This window comes from Sinohyriopsis cumingii, chromosome 8 (assembly GCF_028554795.1).
Source record: "Sinohyriopsis cumingii isolate HCF-2022 chromosome 8, ASM2855479v2, whole genome shotgun sequence".
Lineage (NCBI taxonomy): Eukaryota > Metazoa > Mollusca > Bivalvia > Unionida > Unionidae > Sinohyriopsis > Sinohyriopsis cumingii.
Window position 1 is genome coordinate 42,076,003 of NC_142968.1, and position 13,260 is coordinate 42,089,262.

Consider the following 13,260-nt stretch of genomic DNA (forward strand, 5'->3'; position numbering starts at 1 on the left):
GCATTGTTAAGGTGGATGACGCTGGAGACTGTCTTTATTGCGCTTGGCTGTAGATGACATTTCTTGAAGAAGTCCGACATATTCTCCAGGGCCTCTTTCAGTACCATCTCAAGCTCAGAAAATGAGCGACTTTGGGTGCCGAGAGCAATGTCATCTGCATACGTGAACTTGCGCGACTGTGTTACAGGTATGTTATTGATATATACATTGAACAAGCTTGGCGAAAGAACACATCCTTCTGGAAGTCCATTAGTCTGACGCCTACACGAGCTGAAGCTCTCTCTGATGTGCACTCTGCAGTGCCTGTTGCGAAGGAACAGTTTAGTAGTGTCAACTATTTAGAGCGGCAATACTCTGGAAATTTTCAAGAGCAGCCCTGCATGACAGACCGTGTTCTATGCCGTTGTTAGTTCCAGAAAAACAACTCCAGTTTTAAGGTTCCTCTGAAACTCGTTTTCAACAAATGTAGTCAGGGCAAGGACTTGATCGCATGTGCTACGACCATGCTTGAAAGCTGCCTGCTCAGCAATTATGATATTCTCTAAGTCAGGACCGATTCTTTGGAGAATCAGACGCCCCAGTACATTAAAACAGACTAAAAGCAAGGAGATCGGCCGATAACTGTCCGCACTGCTGAGATATTTGTCAGGCTTTGGTATTTCAATACTCTTTATCAGGTGCCACAAAGTCGGCAATGCACTTTTCCCGAACAACCCGGTTGTAAAAATCAGCAAGCCATTATTTTGCCTTCGGGCCAAGATGATTTAGGAACATGCTGCTTTGCCTGATTTGATGATGCATAGTGCCGTTTCAAGTTCTGTTGTTGTAAATACCTCTTGAGTATTTTAATCTAGTTAATCTGACTTCCGACTGCAGTATTGTGGTCACGCATCTCGTACTTAACGTCGGTGCTCTTTCTCCAGGGGTGTTTGGCACTTGTAATAAGTGGCTAGTTACATTATTTGGCTTGACAACAAGGTGAGCTTAAAGTGATGGTTGCTGAGTGTTGCCAAGTCGTCGAATCAAGCTCCAGAATTTCCTCCCAGCGAGTTTGCCTGGCAGTGTCGAGGGAATCAATCAGGTGACCTGCTATGTCTGAGTTTCCAGATGCTTCATATTCCTTGAGGAGAACCTGACGCTCTTCATCTACACAAGGTGTATAGACTGAAAGACGACCACGAGGGACAGACTGAATGGCTGCCTTGAATATGGCCATTTGGAAGCGGTGGTTGGATTGTGATGCAGCGAGATGGTATTGAGACTATGCTGCGCTCCAGAATGTCAGCGTACTTCGTCCAATCTGCTTCGAGGATGTTCAAGCGCCACTGTGAAGAGCTGTGTATAGCCGGCAGCTGCAGTCCAATGTGGATAAGTATTGGTCTGTGCTGACTGTGGGGGAAGTGACCCAGCAGAGATCCGGTGAGTAGTCATTTTGCCATCTTGCAGAATGGAAGGTCCCACGTTGTTTGGAGTCGTGGGTCAGAAGGATGTCATTGCTCATTGCCCACTCTTCCAAGTGTTTCCCGTCTTCATCGGAGTGTGAGGATCCCCCGTCAGGGTGATGGCTGTTAAAATCGCCAATATAAACCACTTTGTGTTCGAGATTTCGAAGCATATTGTTGTCCCGATGGACACTGGGAGGTTTGTAGACATTAGCAATCTTGTACCCTCCAACCTAGACCAATTGGCAGAATCGGGTAGAGGAAACTGGAGAGGCATCAAATAATGTCTTTAGTTGATTTTCTATATCTGCCATGATGTCATGTATCTCCTCACGCAAAGTTTCGTATTTTCCTTCGGCCAGCTTTTCTTCTCTGCTGAAATACGTTCATCGAGTTCTGAGGTCTTCGCGATGGCAAGCGACAACGCACCGGGTACGTCTGAAGTGTCTTATGGAGGCTAATGATCTTTCGCATTGGGAGGCTGTCAGGTTCATGTGCGGATGCTTTACTTATCGCTTTGTCCTCGTAGCCAGATGTTGTAAGTAGTTGGGCATCTGTCAGGCTACATATGTCTGATGAAAACTCATCCCGTTCTGTCAACAGCTTATATTAGTTTTAATTTTATATTATTAGTTTGGTGTTGATGCTGCGTATCCTCTGTGATGATTGTTGTATGCCTAGTTTTGTATATATGCCTCAACTGTAACTAAATGTTCCTTCCAATGTGGAAAGTTTGTACGGCTTAACACATCCTGTCCTTTTATATTCTGGAGCGATATCATGCCTCGAGAGATTCAATATAGTCAGCATGGACAATGCCATTGGCGTTATAGAAGGTACTATTGCGAATTTCATTTTCAGCTGCTGCCATGTCGTTGCCATGAAGGCTTCTCTCAGTCAACTTTCCAAGTTTTGTATGCGTCTTGACCATATTAGGTGAAATGATCTATAAGTGCAGTTTCTGTTGTTTAAAATTGTAGATCATTGTATCCTCTACTAAAATGTTCCATGTCATAGCCTCCTCCTGCAATGTTTAACAAACCTTTAGCTAGTTTCAATACTAGCATGTTACTGTATTAAAGAAAAACAAAACGCGAACTGTAAATAGTGCGAACGTTATTGGCGTCATCTTTTGTAAGCGTCACGTTGCCCTTTCGGAACGCCTTTTTCTCAAAGCCTCTCATTACTTCCAGTTTTGTTCGTGAGTGTAATATTAAGTTCTGTGGTATAGGTCTGCCTAGTCGCAACTACCGGCTCCTCGAAAGAAACATCTGATTTATCAGACTTGCCTTTTTTGCGGTCGCAGGCTGGGCCGTAGGAAATTCATTAAGAATTATCAACATTGTCCTTTGACTAGTTGTTATTGTCTGTCCCACATCAATCATTGCTGCTGAAACTGGCCGCCCATCCAATAATTCGTCATGTAGATCATGTTCATTTTAAAATATTTTCTCTCTGCGAAACAAAGCTAGCTCAAACGTGTGATAGTAGACATATATTCTCCAGTATGATAAACTTTCTATTATTCAACACAGTTATCTAAACAGAGATCAAATGTTCGATAATAAATATAATCCCAGGGTTATGGAAAGCTTTATATTAGTCAGCACAACTCTCTCAATCGTTTTGCTTGTAGTTCATAGATAACGATGCTCTGATCTCTGTTCTTTTAATGTTTCCTGCCGCACGTGGACCACCGGAGCTAAGTACATATCATGCAATCGGTCTATATTCCAGAAGCGCATGTGCACCATGAGATTGATTGATTACTTGGATTTACGTCGCGTGAGCCCAAAAAATGGGCATGTGAGTACAATCTACATCTTTTTCTAAATTTCGCCATATGCATTCAATACTCAGCAACACATTTCCCGCAAAACTGTTTGCTTCCTTGTTTTTACATTGAAATACCATGACTTATATGAATATTTAAGTTGCACAAACACTATCCTAAACAAACCCATATTTTCTAAACTAATTAGAAACTCCCGTTTTTAGCTAGCCGCATAGGTAATGTAAAACTTACGGTTCCCCATCCTCTTCCGCCACGCTACCCTACCAGAATCGTTTTCTTTTAGGATCTCATGCCGGGGGAGGACATTTTACATTTAATAAATTCGGTTTGTCACAAGCGGTTCGTTTTCCTTTAAGCAGCTGAGACCGTCAGCTTGAACGCCATTCCTTTTTAATATACAACTCATTACTCAAAATACATAAGAATAAAAAAGCTTTTGACGATAGAAAGTGTTTTGTAAAAAGTTGAGAAAACTATTTTAACTGATACATTAAAAGTAAAATAATACACACATGTAGAAAAGTTGCGAATTCATGAAGTGAAATTTATACGATTCTTCATGGTTACATTTTAACTTGTATTCGTTATTGTAGGAACTCTAATTACCTTGTTTTTTCTTTCCAAGTTTGTCCTCGTGTTCCAGATATCTCGGTGCTAGAAACAGTCCCACTGTAACAAGAATGCATATATATTCAAAGAGATGAACGTAATGAGATAGATAGATAGATAGATGGATGGACGGACAGACAGACAGATATATATATATATATATATATATATATATATATATATATATATATATATATATATATATATATATATATATATATATATATTGTTATTGTGGGGTTTAACGCCATTTTTCAGCACACGATAGGCTATGCATGGCGGCCAGTATTAATGGTGGAGGAAGAACCCGGGAAAACCCCGGGAAGAACCAGCGACCCACGAGAAGCTACTGTCAAGCTTTCTCACATGCCCACATTGGCCGAATCCTAGACTCGAACCCACGCAGACAGAGGTGAGATGGCAGTGATCCGTAACGGAGAGCGCTTTAGACCACTCGGCTACTCAGGGCCCCTATATATATATATATATATATATATATATATATATATATATATATATATATATATATATATATATATATATATATATATATATATATATATACTCGTTGCTCAACATTACAGGTTTTGATTAGGTAATCTTGAATATGTTGAACTTGCAAAGACAGGCATACAGAAGAATGAAGGACAGTTAGTCACATACTTAAGAGATAGATTGATTATTTCATACGTTTAGTGACTTATCTATGAATGATATTTTACCTGGGCATTGCTTGTGCTGGACATTTTCTTGCCATTCAATTGATATTGCTGGAATAAAGAAAAAATATGTAGGCGTTTAAATTATGATGAGTTAATGGCAGAATGACATTTACAAAATATATTTTTTTCATAGAAACGTAAAAGTCAAATTAACACGTGAAGAAGTCAACTTACGGACAAGAGAAACTTTGTTCTTTCTTTTAGACCTCTTTGCAGCATTCTTTTCCTTCGTTTTAGTTGCCCTCTCAATTTCCTCTATGCGCTTCTTCTCATTTTGTCTATCCAGCTTTCTCCTCAGTCTATCTCGAATCAAATGCCACTTCAAAACACAAAGTAATGTAATCACTAAACATCAAAAGTTCTTCTAATTAGCTCTTTACAATTAGACGAAATTGATTCGTGTTGCCCCGTTTTTTAACCTTGATGTTTGTATAATTATATAATTCTCAACCTTATTTCATTATGTTCTGTGTAAAGTGCCTTTGTGCACGTTATGTTTACAAAGTCTACAATTGTCTTCTGAGGGACAAAAATGCCAACGGACCGAATAAGTATCGATCGTTCCTTTTCATGGGCCGATAATACTTTTTGTTCAAAACGCTCCAAGCCATGATATTTTTTACTCAAAATACTAAATTTACTTTCAAGCATTCAAACAAAAAAACTAAGCGATGGTCAACATCACTAAATGGTATGGAGAAACTGTTTTACTGAGGATGGACCATTACATTTGTACTTCTTCCAAACGTTTTGTATTAAAATTATTGCCACTGTGTGGCCTTTTAGCTGTTGCTTTAACCACGCAGTATTGAAAGACGTGATTTTAAGGAAGAAATATCCGTAAGTATATTTTTATTGGTCACTTATTCAGAGGATTTCTCTTGAATTTTGTCAAACGCAAACGACACGGACATACCTTTAAATGTTTTTTCTTCTGAGAATAGTCAAGAGCTAGTAACAAATAGTAACAAATAAAACTTGCAATCCCCAATTTTGCCCAAGCCAGGGTATGAACAAGGCAAAATGGTATGGACTATTCAGTACCCATAACTTTCGACCATGCAATATTTTTGTAGTGATATGTACAAATATACGCAAAAATTGAACTATGTAATCTTTCTCATTCTCCCCAGTCTCTCTGTCTGTCTGTATGTTTGTCTCTCTTTCTCTCTCATTATCTCTCTTGCTTTTGTCGTGTTTAGTTTTGCAATTACCTTTATACCATCACGATGGCAACAAATTACGTCAGTAGTTATCTATTCCGATTGCATATTATTTAACAATCGGATATTATATAACAAAACATACAGTGTGAAGCAAAACGTATTTTTAAAATAAACTTCGGGAGAAGACAAAATTATCGACTACGTTTCCGGAGGTAATGGTCGTAGAACAGATAAAGTTCTCCTTGGAATGTCTAATGCTTCGGACAGCGGTGGAAGGCTGCAGCATATATTTAGGAAGATAGTTGGCATGCATTTTATTTCTTCAAAATGTGTGCTATCCATCACACAGTCGATGTGTCCCACACCTTTATACCGTCTAAACATGATTATATTTTGACTTCTTTTTACATAGAAGGACTTATGGTTGCCATTTCTTTATAGGTGTAGTAAGTGTTGGTGTTTACAAATGTTAGCACCCGAAACAGATGCAAAGAATATTCCATATTCTGAAGTACTCTTTTTGCCCGACAAACATTATAACCAAGGTGTACACTGTAGCAGGTAAAAGAGAGAAAACAAATCAACAGGTATCTTCATTTTAGCAACAGGAAATGCCCAATATTAAATACAGTTTTATGTACTTACGGTGGAACTAAAGACACAACCAATTTCATCAAAAAGGCCTAAAGAAGTCATCTCTCGAATGCTCGACGTTCACACTCAACGCAGTTGCCTTGAAATGTCACTATGGGAGCAGTGACGTAATCAAAACGCACGACGTTATGGCATGACGTGATACATAGAACAGTCGTGTGTTGACCTCCCTGGCGAGACGTTTATCTTAGTTAGGTGAGGCATGAAGTTGAATTGCTAATTGTTTAAATCCATTATGATCATAATTACAGCACACATATGGCATGCACCTACACTTAGTATTCCCCTGCCCCTATCGCACAATGAGGTGGGGTATGTTAAAATTTTGGGACTGTTGTGCTATTGTTCGTGCCATGTACCAATCAAAACGACTTCAAATTTGTGACAAAATGCATCCATCGACAGTTGGCACCAGAAGATCTGAAGGTCATTATCCGGTCAACGCATGTGACTGTCAGCAACATCTCATGTCTACATGACAACACTTCACGTAAAGATTTCTTTCAGGAGATGTGGAACGTAGCTAGTGATAGATGGCAGTCAAATGTTTAAGTTACTACGAAAGTTGACAGTTATTTTCATAATAACCAGTTTGCTACTTCCAATACACGTGACTTCGCACACATGTTACTAAACCTATAGAGACTGAAATGTGTATCAAGAGCATCAGGGTCATTCGGAAAAGGACACAAAACTATGTGACCTGTGACTATATACACACAAAACTATGTGACCTGTGACTATATACACACAAAACTATGTGACCTGTGACTATATACACACAAAACTATGTGACCTGTGACTATATACACACAAAACTATGTGACCTGTGACTATATACACACAAAACTATGTGACCTGTGACTATATACACACAAAACTATGTGACCTGTGACTATATACACACAAAACTATGTGACCTGTGACTATATACACACAAAACTATGTGACCTGTGACTATATACACACAAAACTATGTGACCTGTGACTATATACACACAAAATCTGTCCCTGTGGCTGTTCTGATTGAAGTTTGTATTGTTCTGGAAGAAAATTTCAGACTAGAGGCGAACTCATTCAATCATACGGTGTTGGAAAAAAGGATGGTACCGGATGAAAATTAACTCTGTGCCTTTAAGATATATATAAAAAGAGAATTAGAAATTTCATGATCTTGATCATCATTGGCATGAAAGACTGCTTTATAATAATAATAATAATAATAATAATAATAATAATAATGAGGACTTTGTATAGCGCCTAATCTTTAGAAGCTCTAAGCGCTTTACAACATTAGACAACACCTATAAGATAAAAAAACATAATAATATTATTACAAAAACAAACACCATGACATTAGATAAAACATTAAAAAATTAAAAAAAAAACATGCTGAGAATATTTCAGGTAGGAAACATTATGAGGTCTTTACGTTTGTTCCTGCAGTCGAAATAAATGAGTTTTGAGAGCCCTTTTGAATGTGATCACTGTGTCTTTGTGTCTAAGTTCAGTGGGAAATTCATTCCACGTTGCTGGGTCCTGGTATGCAAAAGAACGATGTCCATATGACTTTGTTTTCATAGTGGGAATAATGAGTATACGATTGTCAGAAGAGGAGTCCGACAGTGAAACGTAGCGGAGAGAACAAATTTTGTGTTTGATTCTGGATCGAATGGATAGCCAGTGTAGGGTACAGAGCAGCTGGGAAATGTGCTCTGATCGCGGTAATCTAAGTATGATCCAAGCAGCTGTATTTTGAACTTTTTGAAGTTTCACGAGTAGATATTGAGATGAAATAGACATAATTGAGTTACAATAGTCTAGTCTTGAAAGTACTAATGGACACACAAGTGTTTTAGTGGCATCAACTGAAAGATATGTGCGAATTGAGCTAATGCGTCTCAGCTCAAGATATGCAGCCTTGCATATATTCATGACATGTTGGTGCAATGTGAGAGTACTATCCAGAGTAACACCTAGGTTTCATACTGATTGTGTGAATTTAATGTTGGCGTTGCTGATATTTACAGTTTGAGGTAAAGGATGTGAATGAGAAAGTCTTTGTGTTGTGATCGGAATGGCCTCAGTTTTATCATGATTCATCTGCAGCTTGTTACATGTCATCCATGATTTCACATCAGAAATGCACCTTTCTACACCTTGGATGGTAGCATCAACTTCAGTTGGGTGGCTAGATTTGTATATTTGGATGTCATCAGCGTACAATTGGTGAGACATTGGGTGATGATCTATGACACTTGAGAGCGACTGAGTGTACAGAATGAAGAGAAGAAGTCCAATAACAGATCCCTGTGGAACACCACAACGTACATCAACTGGGCTGGAATGTATTCCATTTGCAGATACAAGTTGTGTCCTGTTGACCAAGTAGGACTTGAATCACAGCAAATCTGCATCATGAATGCCAGATACATGCTGGAGACGGTGAAGTAATATATCATGGTCAATTGTGTCAAATGCTGCAGACAAATCAAGGAGGGTGAGGACTGTAATCTTTCCGCTATCGAACGCAGAGAGAATGTCATTAACTACTTTTAGAAGAGTAGTTTCAGTACTGTGGCAATGGCGATATGCAGATTGTACACTGCTAAAAAGACTGTTTAAATTTAGATGAGATACAAGCTGGGATAGAACAACCTTTTCTAACATTTTTGAAATGAATGGGAGATTAGAAACTGGGCGGTAGTTCTTTAAATCGGTATGGTCTAGTGTTAGTTTCTTCAGCAGAGGCTTTACAATGGCAGTTTTGAAAAATGATGGGAATTCCCCGGATGAGAGAGAGGTATTAATAACATCAGTTAGTGAAGGCAATACTGGATCTAAGCACTCAAGCAGCAGTGATGCTGGAATTGGATAATGTTCACATGACTTTGGTGCATTCTTCATCACGATTGTACGTACGAAATCCATAGAGACAGGTTCAATTGCTGCTAATGGTTGCCGCTCAAATTCTGTATCCCAACTGTATGGTGACGACGAGTCAATTGAAATTGTGGTGTCAAGCTTATCTCTAATGGATTGTACTTTGTCACGGAAGAAAGGTCGACTGGAGAGAAGGTAGTTAGAAGTGGTGTTGATTTGTTCCTTGACATTTGCTTGTTAGTAATAAATCCAGCAAGACAAAAACTCTATCCGATAAACATGTGAGAACCAAATCAATAGTATTATCAAGTGCATGTATGTATGTATGTATGTATGTATCAGATCCAAAAGCAAACTGCATAGACCAAGATATGCCGTTTCGTAATGTGCAGACAGATCTGGGTCTATGCAGTTTGTTAGGAGTATGTCTTTTATTAGGGGTGATCAGTAGAACATGTATGCCGATGCGTATGGCCGTATATATTGTGTTAGCGCTCATCTGCACCTCAGCACAATAGCGGCTATATGGTGCCTATCAAAGGTAAAGTTCTAAAGTATACAATATGAAGAATTGCACAAACACGTCAGGCATAAAAGAATTACTTATATTCACTCCTGCGATGGAGATGATAGGTCTTAGTGGCACCAGTGGTGACTATGAATAATTGAGTAAATTATTGGGTAGGTGGAAACAACCACAAAGACAGGTAATATCTGTTTAAAAGCGCGTGCATGTGCTGTTTTGCTACATGATTATATGTTACTTACAGATGCACTAAAGGTTCTCCCAATCGCCTCGAAACAGCCCACAGAAATCATCTCTTGATTAAATCGACGTTCACGCTCAGCATAGTTGCTCTGATATCGTTTCCAAGGAAGAATGACGTCATAAATATCCGTGACGTTATGGAACCACGTAAAAGTTTAATTTGGTTCCGCTCCATAATTATTAACTGCTTCTGGAACAGAGACAGGGAAAATACGAACTTGTGGTCATTTCCAACGAGCAAAGTGGAGAGAATGTTGGCATAACTCTATGCTGCATTAATATAATGTGGCTAAAAATTCTTTATAAAAGTGATACTGCGGAGACAACGCACTGTTCTCATGTGCTCGAGAAACGAATATGAACTAGTCTCAAGTACAGTATCTTATGTAGTAATAAACTAGGGAAAAATAATTTTGCCAGAGTAGACAATGTTTGCTTTTGAAAGTGCAGTAAACGAATTATAACATATTTATAAAATAGAAAAGGCTATACAAAGTTATAAGCTCTTTTGCCATAATTTACCTTTGACGTCCAGGAACTTAAAATAACCAAACTGAGCTAGCAGTCTCTTGAGACATGCATATCTGAAGGGCACATCTGTATACTCTCCAACCCAAATTACACCCTATGCATAGTACAACACTACAGAGCGAAGTCTACGACATAAAAAGAAAGTTTATTCTACCTAATTTTGATTGTTCTTGATACTACTATATTAAAGGAAGAAATTAATATATAGAAAGGAGGCAAAAACTGAAACATTGCACTTGCTAAATATATTTGTTGCTGTAGCTGGGAAATAAATCACGAAGAATTCGATTACACCTCGCCACTTTCTTACGGTCAAGAATTTCAAAAAGTTTCAAATTTCCTACAGTCAACACACACACACACACACACACACACACACACACACACACACACACGTACTCACATCTCTCGAACCCATTTCTGACTTTGGTGCACTCTTCATCATGATTGTACTTACGAAATCCATAGAGACAGGTTCAAATGCTGCTAATGGTTGCCGCTCAAATTCTGTATCCCAACAGTATGGTGACGACGAGTCAATTGAAATTGTGTTGGAAGTGGTGTAGATTTGATCCTTGACATTAGCTTGTTAGTAATATCGAAGAGCTCTTTGATATATATATATATATATATATATATATATATATATATATATATATATATATATATATATATATAGTGTCAACACCCACAAAACACATGAGATACCATCTTGGTACCAATGAGCGAGACACCGATCTCTGTAGCTCGAATTACTTAATAAGATTCGGTAAAGGATGGTCTGAGCCAATGGACTTAACTTTGTAGAATTTAAGATTTTTTGTAGGGCAGCCCTATAACCTTGGACGTCGAGACTTAACACGGTCTCTCCTGAAAATGTATTGATAATCTGCTTCTGAAACATTTGACGTTTTGGGAGGTTGAGCTAGAAGTAACGTGTTTCCTAGTGCAATCACAAAGGATTCACCATTTTGCATCATGTAGAACGTCCTAGGGCCTGGACAATGCAGTCGGCAATCATGCTCGAAAACTTTGTCTGCCACATATATCACTTGGAATGAGCTAAGCGTGAAGGCGGAGAATCTGAGGATTAGCTTGGATTAGCTTGAAACAAAGTACCAGTGTTTTGCAACAAAACAAAACATCCACCGAGGTAAACCCCTGTGTTGATTGATCAAAAGGTCGAGGTAATCATTGAACCAAGATTTTCTGAGGTCATAGAAGTGATATCAGCAAAACCAGAGCTTGGGATGTCCTGTGAAGTAAAGTTGTACTCAACCTGAATAGAGGGAATGCATAAGCAAACAGTCGATCAAACCTCAGATTGAAGGACTCCACTGCCAAAGCGTTTTCATCTGGGACTGGGGAAACGTGTGACAGAAGCTTGTTGAATTTCAAAGCAAACAAGTCTACTAGACGAATCTACTATAGAACGAAGAGAGACTGCAACTTTATTATGTAGAGACCATTTTGTTAGGACTTCCTTGCCTGTTGTGCACAAACTGCTCGAAAGGATATTTTCTCTTCTATATTGTGACAATCTCAGTGAAATGTAATCCCTTCTGACTGCCAAAATTCGAAGATTCCAGAATAGCAGGCTTAGAAAAGGAACACGGGTAACTCATTGTCCTCTTAGGTATTTAACCACTCATGTGCTGTATGCAGAGACCATGATTGAACGCCTTTGGCACGATCTATGACCTCTCTGAGCAAAGAACATAGTCCAAATTGTTTATATGCAGGAGACTCCCTTCCTAGGACTGATGGCAATAGAGCAGTATTCCTTCCGACTCTAAGTGACCCACTCCCTCCGTGAATCTGACGCGTCAGTACATAGATAAAAGTGGGGTTTGGGGGAATGCAGAGAACTCCTATCATGATAATATCTTGCCTGCACCACCATCCAACGACCGTTGAGCAGATGATTCTCTCTTCATTGGACTGGAGAAATTAGTTGGTATTTCAAAGTCGACACCAGAGATATTCTATCCTTGTGTGGTTTACAGATCGAAAGCTGGTGAAAATGAAGCGAGGTAAATGGACTACGGAAAAACAGCGGGTCATACGGCGTATTAAGAACTATTTGTTACTATTGCAGAGCTGCCAATCTTTGAAGTACTGGATCAGATGAATTTCCAGTACCTCAAGTGCGCAGCTACTACTCCCATAACTCTGACGAAGTCACTGGGCTCTGAGGATTGACCGAGCGGTATGCCTCCTGAATGTTAAACATAAGTATTTCTTGTGAGGAAGAAACCAGTCAAGACGTGGGATATGCATCCTGAAGAACAATGGAAACTGCCCGGTCCACTGGTCTGATAACGTTCTGAATTGATGCAACAGTTTCCATTTCCGAAGAATTTGTTATGAGGGAGGGGGCAGAAATAACATGGAGAGGAGAGGAGTGGATGTTTGAATCCTCTCTGCTGCATCCTTCTGAAGAAAGGGATGAACCTTTGACTGATGGAAGAGGACAGGTGTCCTTAAGCGACTGGGGAAATATGTGAACCACGGACGTAAACCTTCAATCGATTGACATTGTTTGAGAGGTGAGGTGTTTCCGCTTCTTGAGAGGACCCCTGCTTCTTGGGGAAAGGGAGAGGATACAGTAGTCTTCATCGCCTTACCTTTGTTTCTTCTTCATTAAGGTACAACTTACGTGGAGATGAGTTGTAGAAGCGCTGGATAC

General features: G+C 39.1%; 1 protein-coding gene across 3 annotated transcripts in view; it reads right to left on the reverse strand.

Annotated features, from left to right (window-relative positions):
- Positions 1-10,238, reverse strand: part of LOC149793359 (uncharacterized) — a 16,240-nt gene extending 6,002 nt beyond the window's left edge. Inside the window, exons 1-4 of one of the 3 annotated variants that reach the window (XM_089966364.1) lie at positions 10,040-10,238; positions 4,743-4,887; positions 4,569-4,616; positions 3,844-3,906 (exon numbers count right to left, since the gene is read on the reverse strand). In XM_089966364.1, coding sequence (XP_089822490.1) covers positions 3,844-3,906; positions 4,569-4,616; positions 4,743-4,887; positions 10,040-10,090 — 307 coding nt within the window. In that variant the 5' untranslated portion in view covers positions 10,091-10,238. Of the gene's footprint in view, positions 1-3,843; positions 3,907-4,568; positions 4,617-4,742; positions 4,888-6,379; positions 6,479-10,039 lie in introns of those variants that run through there. The other 2 variants (XM_089966363.1, XM_089966365.1) reach the window with 2 other exon arrangements.
- Positions 10,239-13,260: the final 3,022 nt, after the last annotated feature.